The 12,721-nt window shown below is 38.6% G+C and overlaps 1 protein-coding gene across 3 annotated transcripts; it reads right to left on the minus strand.

Annotated features, from left to right (window-relative positions):
- Positions 1-279: 279 nt before the first annotated feature.
- ELMOD2 (ELMO domain containing 2) lies at positions 280-11,862 on the minus strand. 3 transcript variants are annotated; one of them, XM_048304205.1, is made up of 8 exons: positions 11,651-11,862; positions 10,463-10,491; positions 9,757-9,851; positions 8,858-8,987; positions 7,880-8,013; positions 7,244-7,312; positions 5,988-6,121; positions 280-417 (listed from the first exon to the last, which is right to left on the minus strand). In XM_048304205.1, coding segments are annotated over exons 1-8 (738 nt in total). In that variant the 5' UTR covers positions 11,796-11,862; the 3' UTR covers positions 280-415. The 3 variants fall into 3 exon arrangements, with proteins under 3 accessions (XP_048160162.1, XP_048160161.1, XP_048160160.1); XM_048304204.1 differs by lacking the exon at positions 280-417 and adding an exon at positions 1,156-5,592 and having other exon boundaries at positions 11,717-11,862; XM_048304203.1 differs by lacking the exon at positions 280-417 and adding an exon at positions 1,156-5,592.
- Positions 11,863-12,721: the final 859 nt, after the last annotated feature.

The following is a 12,721-nucleotide window of genomic DNA, read 5'->3' on the forward strand; positions in this document are numbered from 1 at the left end:
CCAGAAATTGGCCCGACAGCAAATAGTAAAAAAACAAAAATGTGGCAGTGAACATCACACTGGAAAATGGCTAACTAATAGAAAACTGGGACATGTGCTGATAGCAGCACCATTGCTGTGCAAGAGTGGCTTAGAGCTTGGAATACAAGCTGTGAAATACAGCTTAGTCAGTCTTAACTGCAGTGCAAGGTGTTCCTGATAAATGGTGGCAGATATCTCTAAGAATGTCACTTTAGAAGACAATTAAGTTCTGGTTCTTCTCTTTCCTGTAGTACTCAGTATCTCAGTTTAGATTTCCTGAGTAGCTGCTTGCTCATCCCATTTTCTAAAATAACACATTTGCGTAACTGATCAACCCAACATTTGGAGTTTGGAGGACTGGGATGTTCCTGTAGTGGCAGGGCCTGTTCTGTGCTTCTGTAGAAATAAAAAATTGCTCCAGGTAAGATCTTGTAATTCTCATGAAATGGCACTTCGGTACATTAATAGGAGTATTTGTTCTCCAGAATTCAAGAGGAGAAACAAAGGCTGCCTGAGAGAGACAAATAAGCTAAAAAACCCCAAGCAAATTATTTAACATAGCTTGTATGAAGGCATGCCAGAAGATACAGTCTGAAAAAAAACAACAAACCATCAACATATGAGGGTTTCTCTTTCTTTTTCCAGAGGTGTTCTCCAGCTTTCAAATTTTGTTCTTCCTGAACAAAAACGCTCACATTTTGAGTTGCCTCAGAGAGTTAACTTCCAGGTCCTTCAAACAAAATTACTGGTGTGGGGTTTTGGGGGGTTTTGGTTCCGTTTGGTTGTGGGGTTTTTGTGTTGTGGAGTTGGGTTTGGGTTTTTTTTTTTTTTTTTTTTTTTTGGTGCTAGTTTGTTTTTTTTTTTTAAGCTTAAGCCAGAGCTTCTTTTCAAGTGAGAATTTTAAAAGCAGCTGAAATGAAGCAGTAATAAACTTCTACCACTTGCAGCAGAGTATGGTAGCCCATCTGCATAACAGGCTCAAGAACTGTAGACCTCTAAGCAAGCTGGAGGCAAGTGGGGAGGATGGGAGGAAGAAAAAAGGTAGGATAAAGCTTTCACTCATATCCCAGTGCAGGTGCATGAAACTGAAAATTGTTACATTTTCTAGCAGGCCAAAGACACGACTGTTGTCAATATTTTGGAATAACCCGTTCTTTATTTGCTACCATTGTAAACGTCTCTATTACACAGACATCATGGTTTACATTATTGCTTTTATATTGTGTTAAACAGGAATTCCTATTAGTATGCAGCTATCTAAGCACAGTGTCATAAGAAACTGCCCACAAGTTGTCTTGGGCTGGGCTGTTCTTAATTCCCTAGAGAAAGACAGTATCTAGACTGGCACAAGAAACAACCAGTCCAAAGATGGGTCACCATGGTACTACAGCAACACAAACAAGAATGACAGAAGGAAACCACGGGTTACATCACCACACAGCACTAGCAGTATTGTCAAGAATACTGACTGCTCAACTCCCACCTACCTAAATACAAACTTTTTCGTCATCATTCCTAAAACAAGGCTAAGTAACTTTTTGGTGAAATTTTATTTAAACTAGGATGGAAAATTTGGAAAACCAATAGGGCTGTGTGTGTGCATTTAATTTTTGTTTGCATTTTTGTTTTGTTTTTCAAAGACTGAAAGTCCAAAACTCTTTATCTGAGGTGTTTAAATTGACCTCTTTTACTATTGCCCATTAGGACAAAATGCCCTATTCTTTACATGGCTTTATCAGATGACAGAAGCACAACCAGTTTAAAAACATTGTTTCTTTCTTCCTCAGTAGCATTGTCTTCAGATGGCTTTCCAATCAAATTAGTTACTTCTGAAACAATGTGTTTACTTAGTGAAAGACTAGATTTTACAATTGCTTGTGGTAAACTTCCGCTTATCTTCTGCTTATCTTCATCCCTATGAGCATCTTTGTTCACAGAGTGGCACCATGTTTCAAGCATACACTAACAAACTATCTTTTATTGTTTAAACAGTTGCTACAGGAACAACAACAAATTTAGAGAACCACCTTGTCTCCAGTTTTAATTTTTTTTCTTAAAATACTATTGCATACAAGCTTTCACACAGTGAATGTTCTAAAGAGGCAGCAAGTTAGAAAACTAACAGCACTTGCAAGTTCTAGTAAGATATGTACTTAAAACATGATGGTTATAAATAACAATTTACTGAGCTTTTAAGACCCTTAGAATAACCTGTGAGCAACAAGTTCTGATGTTTAAAGATTATACCAACTTGCAGAAAAGCGTCCTACCTCCATTTCCAGTCTTTCATAACCTTAGGATTGTCACCCTACAACGGTTAGCATAAAATACGACTGACTAGTAAAGCCTTGTTCTTGCCTTCTCTAAACACAATTTTACCTTTTTCAATACATTTTCTAACTACTACCATAATACAATTAACCTACCACTGGTGCTAACAGGGACACCCAGTACTAGTCTACATATAGTGAGTGACTCCTAGACAGAATTACTGGGCTAGTTGATCATACAAAACCACATGCAAATTCTAACGATTTCCTGGGAAGGTGCACTGGAGCCTAACATAAACATTCACCTTAATTACTACATGCAAACTAATGTATTCCCATATGTCTCACTCATCTGATGATGGTTGCATTTACTTTTTCTCCTCATGTACTGCCACAGTTTACTTCCAGATCACCTATTGATTTAAGAAGAAAAAAACTAGCAAAGATGCATCTTATTAAAAGCATGAACTACATTTGACACTAAAACATCTCAGGTGTGTGATAGGAATACTGAAACTCTATGGTTGGGCTTTAGAAGCCTCAGCAATAGTTAAATGTCAGTCTCCCTGTGAACAAGGAGTCCAGTGAAAGTTTCAATGCTGAAAATACATGGGTGCAGATTTTTTTTGCAACTGTTGCAAAAAAAAAAGCTTGCAGACAGCTCAGATGAGCCTTTAGAGATGGCTCAAACAATCTTGTAACTAGCTGGCAGGCAGTAGATGGAAACAAATAGGATCTCCTTTGCTGGCTGCTGCCAAACATAATTGGGGTCACTTCTGAAATTCAAAATGTCAGTCTCATGTTGCTTGCAAAGGAGATCTACAAACAGTAGAGAAAGTTATTAATGGAGACAAACCCAAGAGAAGCTGGGGCTAGAAAATAACCACTTGGGCCACTGGAAGAGTCCACTTTCCACTTCCTTCCTTCCTTGGATTTGTGGCATGTCCAGTATCTGCAAGGCTCAGAGAAACAGAGCTCCACCACAGGACCTGAATCCCAGAATGCTCTCCATGGACCTCAGCTCTTCACTGGTGAGAATTCCAGGATCCAAGTACAGGGGAGTAGCAAAAGAACTGGGCTTCCCATTGTCAGATTGTATCTAATCTGGCCAGTTCAGCTGCTCAGTTTACAAGTCAGGGCAAACCATAAATATTCTCCCTATGACCATCTTCACAGTGGTTTTTTTTGGGTTTTGGGGGTTTTTTTATGTTGGTAGAACAGCATCAACCCAACACAGGTGAGACTGACCCCTTCCCCACCCTGCACGCATCCAACTTGTTTGACTCTTGTCTGTACCTAAGGAATCATAAAAAGAAAAGAGAACTGTGTTACCCCATATACGTGTACTGTGTACCCTGATCAGGGGCTTCCCCACAAGCAAGAGATCCCCAGCATTTAATGGATCAAGAGCACAAGGGTGGATGCAGTGCAACAAGTCACTATTTACATAATACAGACTCACAGAATTACTGGGGTGGGAAGGCACCTCTGGGGATCCCCAAGTCCCATCCCCTGCCTAAAGCAGGGTCCCTAAAAGGAGGCTGCTTAGGGCCATGTCCAAGTGGGTTTTGATGATCTCTAAGAAATTCGTATTATAATAATATTACATATTATTTTTCATACTTATGTAGTGTAATAACACTCATTACAAAAAGGGGGTTGTCTTTTTTTTTTTTTTTCCTTCTCATGCTTGCATTTACTGTGTTCAATGCTTATATTCTTCAGGAATCTCTTCTGGAGAACTCGTTGACTAGAAATTAACTAGTTTACCTGAGATGATTAAAAAAAAATATGAAAGCTTGTATTAGCTTACAAATTTTGTGCCACTGTAAGCTATTTAGGTATATGGTGAAAAAAATCTTTCTGAAATTACTCAAGTTTCTAAGGCTGTGATCTAGCTAGAAGAATCAAAATAAAAAGCTGATTGAAAACTGCAGAAGGCACTTATTTAATAGAAGGTCTTAGAAAACAAAGTGATGGTCATACCAAATCCATTTAAAGTTGCTCTAAGCAATAATTAGTCACAATACAGGCATGAATTTCTATTTACTAGATTGTCTGAGGATGGCACGACTAAGGAACACATCAAATTTGCATCCCTTCCATGGAAAATACATCTTTTTTAGACTTGTACTCAGATGTGAATTCATTTTTACAAAATAAGGATTGTGGCTGCAATAAAGGTTTTTCTTTAAACTTTATAAAAGGGCTAAACTAGATCTGTTGTACGTCCCACTAAGAATACCCCCTTAGCTGCTAAAAGAAAGGGCTGACAACAGATACTGAGTCAATCATGCTCAGCACTTGAAGTCAGATTAGAAAGAATCAAAAGTTTTTACAGTAGGAATACTTTTAGGAAGAGTAGCTTTAGCCTGAGGATCTTATCCTCATGCTGATGATACGTGGTTCTTTTTGTTTGTTTGCAAACTAAACTTCTTCCAAGCATAGGAATTGGCTGGTACAAATCCATAGATAAACTTCCTTATCCAGAAGTCATTTCTAGTAAGTACATCAGTACGCTGATGGATTAAGCCTCTTCTCCAAAATTATAAACAAATAATATGTCCCCTTTGAGGACCTCTTAATTACAAAGAAATTCAACATTGTTGAGTGAACAATCAATGACATATATAGGAACAAGAACACAAAAAATCTAAAACCACAATAATTTCAACTAAAAACTGAACTTCAACTATTACATTAAAAGGTTGGAATTTAAATTCAAAGTTGAAAAGTTGAACTTAAACTGTCTTTTAAAAGACCATTAATAGTCAAACCTATTCATAGAAAATATGATGCAGCATAAATACCTGCTCAATTTCCCTGCACCAAGAAGTATAAAATAAAATTTAAAAGTAAGCAATCCAGAGATTCTTCAGATTTGTGGGTTGTTTTTTTTGTTAGTTTGTTGGTTGGGTTATGTTTCACTTTCTTTTCAAAAAGCTGCCCTTTGGAGAATAGCATAAAAATACCTGTAAACAGAGGTTGATTGTCCAAGCTTTCTTAACTGAATTTTGCTAATTTTCCTTTTTTTAATCTAAAAAGAAAAGTTCTATTGTTAGACAGTTTTTGGTGAAACACAAGACTTCCATCCAAATGCATCACTCGATTTTTGATACAGAACCTCATATACTGCAGAGGAATTAAGGTTTCTTTGTATCTTGTAAGGTCAGTACCACATTGCAATTCAGTAGAAGTCCCTTAATTTTTTCATGGAATTTCTCTCTGTACTGGTTGAAGTGCATAATGCTTTCTGGTTCCTCTTCAAACCAGAACTTGTCAAACTCATAAACTAGATAACCTGTGAAGAAAATAAAATACAGATCTGCAAAAATGACCTCCAAAATTTCATGCCTTGATCTAGCCAGTCCTAGAGTGGTCCTTGAGATTCTCTTCAACCCCTTAAAACAAGGACTGTCCCACCCTGATCTACAGCAAGCTTTTGGATGCTTGCTGAATAAATATTGAGTTTTCAGACTTGAGTCTCTAAAATATAGAATGCCACAGAAATTATCCTTAAACATAATTTCTGCAGCACAATGTTTAAGCAGCAGGTGCGTTTCCAATACCTGATGCAGAAGACAAACAGCTTCCTCTGGCTAATGAGAAAAGAGTGGAAATGCACTCCAAAGAGCCCAAACTCTAAGTTGCAGCCTACGCTGAGTAGTCTGTTCTAGAGAAGCTACAGATACTTACAGTAAAACTGATGGAAGTGCTCCATCTGTGGCAACCCAGAGACCATGTTGTAGAGATGAGCCTTTAAAGCACCATTCTTGAGCAAGCTGTATGCCATCTCTGTCAGATTGATCCCAACTATGGCATAGGAGTATCTGCAACACAAATCATGGTTTTACCTTATGGATTGAAAGACATAAAAGCTTCCCTGGCACACTCTGCTTTAGGACAGCTGTGAGAGTCAAAATTTTTCCTGTAATACTTGTTGATGAGGTGATTCCAGTCTACAGACCATTCCCTAGTGCATCCAACGATGTAAAAGTTATTGTAATACTGAGATGGTAAGGCTAATCAACACTGACTTCAACTTGTTCATTTGAAATCCTTAGATCTGCTGGAATATTAAAAACTGGAAGTGAAAAACATTGTTGAAGTATAAATGGAATGGCTATTTCAACCTCTTGTTTGAGCTGAAAGAATCTGGTTTTCTGTTACATGGTATAAAAAGTATAATAGAAATTCCTAAACAACAGTTAAAGTGTTTGTGGAGGAAGGAAAAGTAAAAATTAATTAATTTGTGCCAATTATATAGTTACGTAATTGAGCAAAAAGTTTCACATATCCTGTTCATGACAGAGTTGCACAGGGTAATGTTATTTACAATCAAAGTCATGAAGGGCTCCTGCTATTTGGTAGGTCATCAAGTTAACTAGGGACTAGATGGATCAGATTATTTTATCTGACTGATTTGAGAGTGTATTTCCCTGTAAAATTAGCTAAATGTTCAAATATGCAAAGTTTTTGAAAACAAATTTAAAGCTGAACAACAACAAAACACCTGTTTGTAAATACCTAGTACAGAGCAGGAACCTAGCAAAAAAAAAAAGGACCTTATGAGGTAACCTATACTATCCCAACACAGGATCAGTAAGAAGGTGAAAAAGAAGTATGAATTTCTAAATCTAATCTAAGTCTATTACAAATAAAACTAACTATAATGTTAAAGGTGTTCACTGTGTTAAATAAAGATGGTATTTTGCAACATTTTTGTCCCAACAAATCCATTCTGGAAAAAAAAAAAAAAAAAAAAGCTGCGCTTAGTTCCCAGCTAGAAATTGCTTTCTGTGGTTGGTTTCTTCCACCTATTTTGACCCTTTTTTCATTCTTTAATGGAAAAAACTCACATATATTTTCCTCTTTACTTTCTGGACACATATTTAGCAGTCTTCACATGAGTTCTTACATAGAAGACCAGAAAAAATCCTAGAGTGACTTACCCCAGCTTTGGGTGATTTGATCGAGAAAGGATCTGACGAGCTTCATTGGTGTAATGCTTACTAAAATACCTGGCAGTGTAAAATATTATTTTAAATTCATGAAAAAAAAAATACTGTGTTCAACATTAAAATCTGTAGCTTTAAACTAAAGGTGAAAACTAGCCTGTAACTGAAAAATAGCACAAAATGAAAACCAAGGAAAAGGTAGAAAATTAAATTATATTCAGCATGAACTAATACTGTAAAAAAAAAATCATTGTGATCTGAACATCAAATATGAAGTTCAACCTAGTCCAAAAATTATCTTAGCAAAGATATGTAAACTTGTCTATTTTTCATTACAGTAGGCATTTTTACATTCAGGAATTTTTAAAGCTTTTGACAAGTTAGGTACAACCTACTAACGCTATCATATGGCAACAAAAAAATAACCTGTCCTGGGCAAATTTCTGTCCCTTCACTCACTTCTTGTCCTTACCCAACCACACCACGTTTACAATGTGCAGCCACTAGAGATGCTGAACATACTGCTTTCTATTTGCTTCTATTCAGTTTTTATTAGAAATATCATTAACTAGAGAAAATACAGATAATGAAAATTAGTTACAAAGGAATGAAATACTTCTTTTCACTTACACCAGATTCACTAAGCCCAGCAGCCCCATTCCTCTGAAGTCTGTTTTGGGATCATCACCTTGGAAGCCGATGTCACACCACTGTTTGCTGATTCTGGCCTTCAGATTCTCGTAAGGCATCAGCAAATTCCAGAGCTGCACAAATATACTTCCATGTTATGCTGCTCAAGTATTCCAAGTCACATAACTCAGAACACTTGCTGCTGCACACTAGAAACCATTCACCAAGGAACAGGATACAATGTGCATGCTGCTCTTCTCTTAGTAGCAATCTGGAGTATGCTACAATGTCTCATTTCAGCAGTTATGAAAGTTATTACATTTAACATTAATTGTGGTAATTTCCCTTCACAGACAAAGATGCTGTATGAATACCAAAGAAACAAAGACTTGTTTCACCTCAGAAATTAATTTCTGCATCATTTTGTAATAGGACAGCTATAAACTGAAATACAAATTCTCAATAAATACTTATTTAACCTGTCAGGGTTGGGGTTTCCATAGCAAGTTGAGATAATTATGAAGTGCTAAGAAAATAGTTAAGTAGTTTTTATCTTCCAGCATCAAACTATCTTCCTTGACATTGACTGGGATGCAATAATAAGAAAAAATTAGTGTCTTCTTTTAATTTAGTAACTAGTGGTTTACAAAGTTAGATGTATCCATAAGGTCAAGTACCTTTTTAGCAGTGATTCTTCAGTGACCCATAACAAACCTGTTTTGCTACTTAGATGTGTTATGTCTAATTTCACACAAAATAATTCCATTGCAAGTAACTCTAGTTTACCTTTTTTTTTTTTTTTGGCTTGAGGTTTTATTTTAGTGTGTCGGTTCTATAATGGCTTTGTAGTTTGTAAGTAGAAAAGAGCTTTAAATAGATCAGCTGGTAAGAATGCTACCAATAAGTTCATGCAATGTATTGGACTTGGAGGGGAAAAAAAAAAAACAAACAGCATTTGTATTTAAAAAATTATTTCACCTCAATTAACTGTTCCTCGTGTTCTTCATTTTCTGAATCATATGGGACCTTCCTCAGGTTTTCCACATTCAAATACAGTTTTTTATAACCTGATATCTGCAGTAAGGATATATGCAAATTTGTCTTAAACCTGAAATAATAACAAAACACCATAGAGAAGTTTTTAAATAGGCCTACTTAGCCATAAATTCTTGCTGAATTACCAGATAAGACCTTTCTTATGTTAATGCAATGTAAACACCAGAACTAGGAAGTGCGTATCTTTCAAACTACAGCATACTGGTTAGGTACACTATCACATGGATCTTACATACTTTAAGTATCTTTAGCTGATTCCTGTGCTGCAGTCAGACTCTATTACCCTATATTACAGAAGAAAAAAAATAAGCTAAAATCTGTTATGACGTAAGAAAACTCTATATATCATCCTGACCCCTGTACCTCCACCTACCCCCAAACTTTTTGTAAGTCTTACATTCAAACTTTGTAAGAAATACTTACAGTTTCAAAGAAGAATTTCATTAGACTTTAAAATTTTGGTTATTCCGTCACTCACTAATTACTTATGCAGATGAATGCAAATATTAATCAGGCATCACTATACTCTCTCAAATATATCTAAGGAATTACATAGTTCTTGTAATCAACCTACGCAATAATCATACTAGCTAGAAATACGGAGTAACAGAAGGGACTCGCAAAACAGAGATACAGTAATCCCAAATCCACATCAATTACAACTTTGCAACTCATTTTCTAGAACTGATGAGGACATAACCACATCTTATTTTCAGATTTCATTCTGAATACCTGTGTTGAATGGCCTAAATATTGCATCAGGTTAAGCAACTGGAAGAACATGCTAAGAAGTGAGAACAGAGAGAGGTTTCCAAACACACCCTGTATCCTTCTGTTCAATCTTCTTTTCTTTCATTATATCTCTGACACACTTCTCCACTTCAGCTTCTTCAACATGTACAGCATTTCTTAAAACCTAGGAAGTTAATACAGTATATGACTTAATGAGGAATGAAGACATCATCTACTTTATTATTATTGCTCAGCTTCTGTATATCAGTTGTGTGTATTATTTACTATAAGAAGGGTCAATTTAAGGTAATTGCTTACAATACACTGGCTCAAATTGCATATAAGAGATCTGCAATAATTGCATAAAAGCATAATTTGTAACTTTGTTAGGCTGTAAACAACAATGTTTACATAGGAGTTGCATAAAGAATAAATACAGAGCTGGAGAGTTGCTTGGTCTAGATTCTTGTTTGCTTTCAACTGCTGAATTGAAATATGTTCTTCCTAGTCCAACTGGAACAAGTGCAGCCAAGGTAAAAAGGCTTCAGAATTAGGAGACAGGTAGCTAACAAAGCTGAGATTTCAATGAAAGAAACATTTGAAGGGACATGGGACTGCTTTTGAGAAACCTTAAATAAACCTAGCATACAGAACACAAAATTCCAAGTTTTCTCCTCTCTGCCCCTTTATTCTTCTTCAGTTCTCTACTCTCAAGAAGTAAATGCATGTGTTATTTTTCTGGGATCTGTCTCTGAAAAAAGGTTTTATTACAGTTTCATCTCTAGTATCTCTTACCTTATTTTTTGATGACTCCAGTGAATGTTCTGCAATATGGAAAAAAAGTAGATGCCACAGTTAAATTGAACTATTTTAAATAACTGACAATAAGTCTTCCTGCAGTATATAAGTATTATAAAACTTTACATCCCTTTTATACATATAATAAAAAATTACTCAATCTTAAAATGAACATGTTGTCAGGTAACAGAATGTCTTAATTTACACAGATGTTTTTATAACTCTTCAGTACAATGCTGAAAGTAGATTAGGATTTTTTAAAGCATCAATTACAGGTACAAAACCAAGACAAATTTGAAAAGGTGTCAGGAGAGAAGTATGTCAATTGATGTTTTCCTGTTCTCAGAAATTATTTCGTATTTATTACTGAAGAATAAGGAAGTACAGTCACTTCCGCAAGTTATTCTAAAACCACAAAAATGTTCAGTAGTTTCTTCAATTGCTATTTTAGATCAAAATTCTGCATCAAGCAGAATTGTAAGTTAAATCACTCTTCCTCCCTCACCTCCAAAAAATGCATTTATGTCTATCCAGTGTGAATTTTTTTTTAGTAAAGGAAGGAAAAAACATGTACACAAAGTAATGAGAAGACTCTGGGGGAAAAGGTATGATTTCTGATTCACTTTTTGATGACACTGGAATTTCCTTAGCAAGCAGACAAGGAAGCTAGCTCTGGCGTTGATTTAGAATTCTCATAGGATAGATGGGATGAAAGGAAGAGTGACAATTCTGGGGATGCACACCAGGTACTGGTTTCCAGCTACTGGAAAGCAGGAGGCTCAGGGGGGACACGATGGCTCCCTACAACCGCTGGAAAGGAGGCTGTGGATAGGCGGGGTTCAGTCCCTTCTCCCAGGTAACCAGTGACAGGAGAGGAAACGTCCTCAGGTTGTGCCAGGGGAAATTTAGGTTGGATATTAGGGAAAGTGTCATCACCGAAAGGGTTATCAAGCACTGAACAGGCTGCCCAGGGCAGTAGTTGAGTAACCACCATTCCCGGAGAGATTTAAAAGATGTGGCACTAGGAGACATGGTTTAGTGGTGGGCTTGGCAGTGCTGGGTTACTGGCTGGAATCGATGATCTTGGAGGTCTTTTCCACGCTAAATGATCCTGTGACTCTGCTGCTCCACACGACGCTTCCGAGGCAATCTCGCGGCCCCTGCCTGCCCCGGCCCCTCCATTACCTATGCTCAGCGTCCGCCGCGCGCCCGCCTCCGCGCCGCCCAGGACGCGCTGCAGCTCGCACTTCCCCGTCAGCAGCCGCAGGATCCACTTCAGCCAGAACCGAAAGTAGTTGCTGTACAGGAACCCCCAGATGTGCGCCCACATCTTCCGCGGGCGGCGGCCCCGCGCCGGCGGGGCCCGAACCCGGCCCGGCCCTGGGCGCTGCGTTCGGCCCGCCCCACCCGCACCCCCCGCGCGCTGCCGCCGGCGCCCTCTCGCGGCCGGGCCGCCGCGGCCCCTCAGAGCACGGCGGGGACCGAGCGGGGCCCGGCCGCCCCCCGCATCCCGCCGGAAGCCAACTCCCGACCTGGAAGTGATCGCGGGTACGGGACGAGGCGGAAGTGCCGGCTGGGGAGAGGCTTCCCTTTCCCGGCGGCCGTTATCGGCCTCGGGCGCTGCTGCTCCCTCGCCCGCCGCCCGCCCGCTTCTTGCCCCTCCGGGCCGGGCAGCGCTGTGACTGCTGCCCGCAAAAACCAGCTTCATCGCCCGGTGTGCAGCAATCCAATACTCGAGAGAGACATCGAGTATCTATTTCAGAGTTGCACAACCCTGGGTGCTCCCTGATAATCCACAGATCAAGCGCCCCAACTATCACAGTTTTTTCCTATTTATACATTTTAGCAAACAAAGGGATTAGTGTGTTTGCTACAAGTTACATAGTTCTCTTACTAATTAGTATTCTATCTTCTGCTGGTGAATGATTCTCTCACTTCCCATGGTAACTAACCCCATGCTCAGTCTCTCTCTCCTTTTGGGCCGGTGTCCTTTTTCGGGTCCTTGCTCCGTGAGCTGGTCGGGATCTGCCCCTGCCGGAATTACCTGTTACCCAGTTGGAGCCGATTTCAGCACAATTACTGAGTTGTCTTCATTTGTTTCTTCCTTACCTGGGGAGTTCTGCCAGATGTCCTTGTGGCCCCTAAATTCTGCATTTTTGGTGTGCACTATGGGACATCCACTGTGTCCACAGGTACATCCTTCTTCCCAAGCTTTGTTAACATCCCTGAGATCCGTGAAGATCTGAGATCATTGAA

Source organism: Corvus hawaiiensis, chromosome 5 (assembly GCF_020740725.1).
Source record: "Corvus hawaiiensis isolate bCorHaw1 chromosome 5, bCorHaw1.pri.cur, whole genome shotgun sequence".
NCBI lineage: Eukaryota > Metazoa > Chordata > Aves > Passeriformes > Corvidae > Corvus > Corvus hawaiiensis.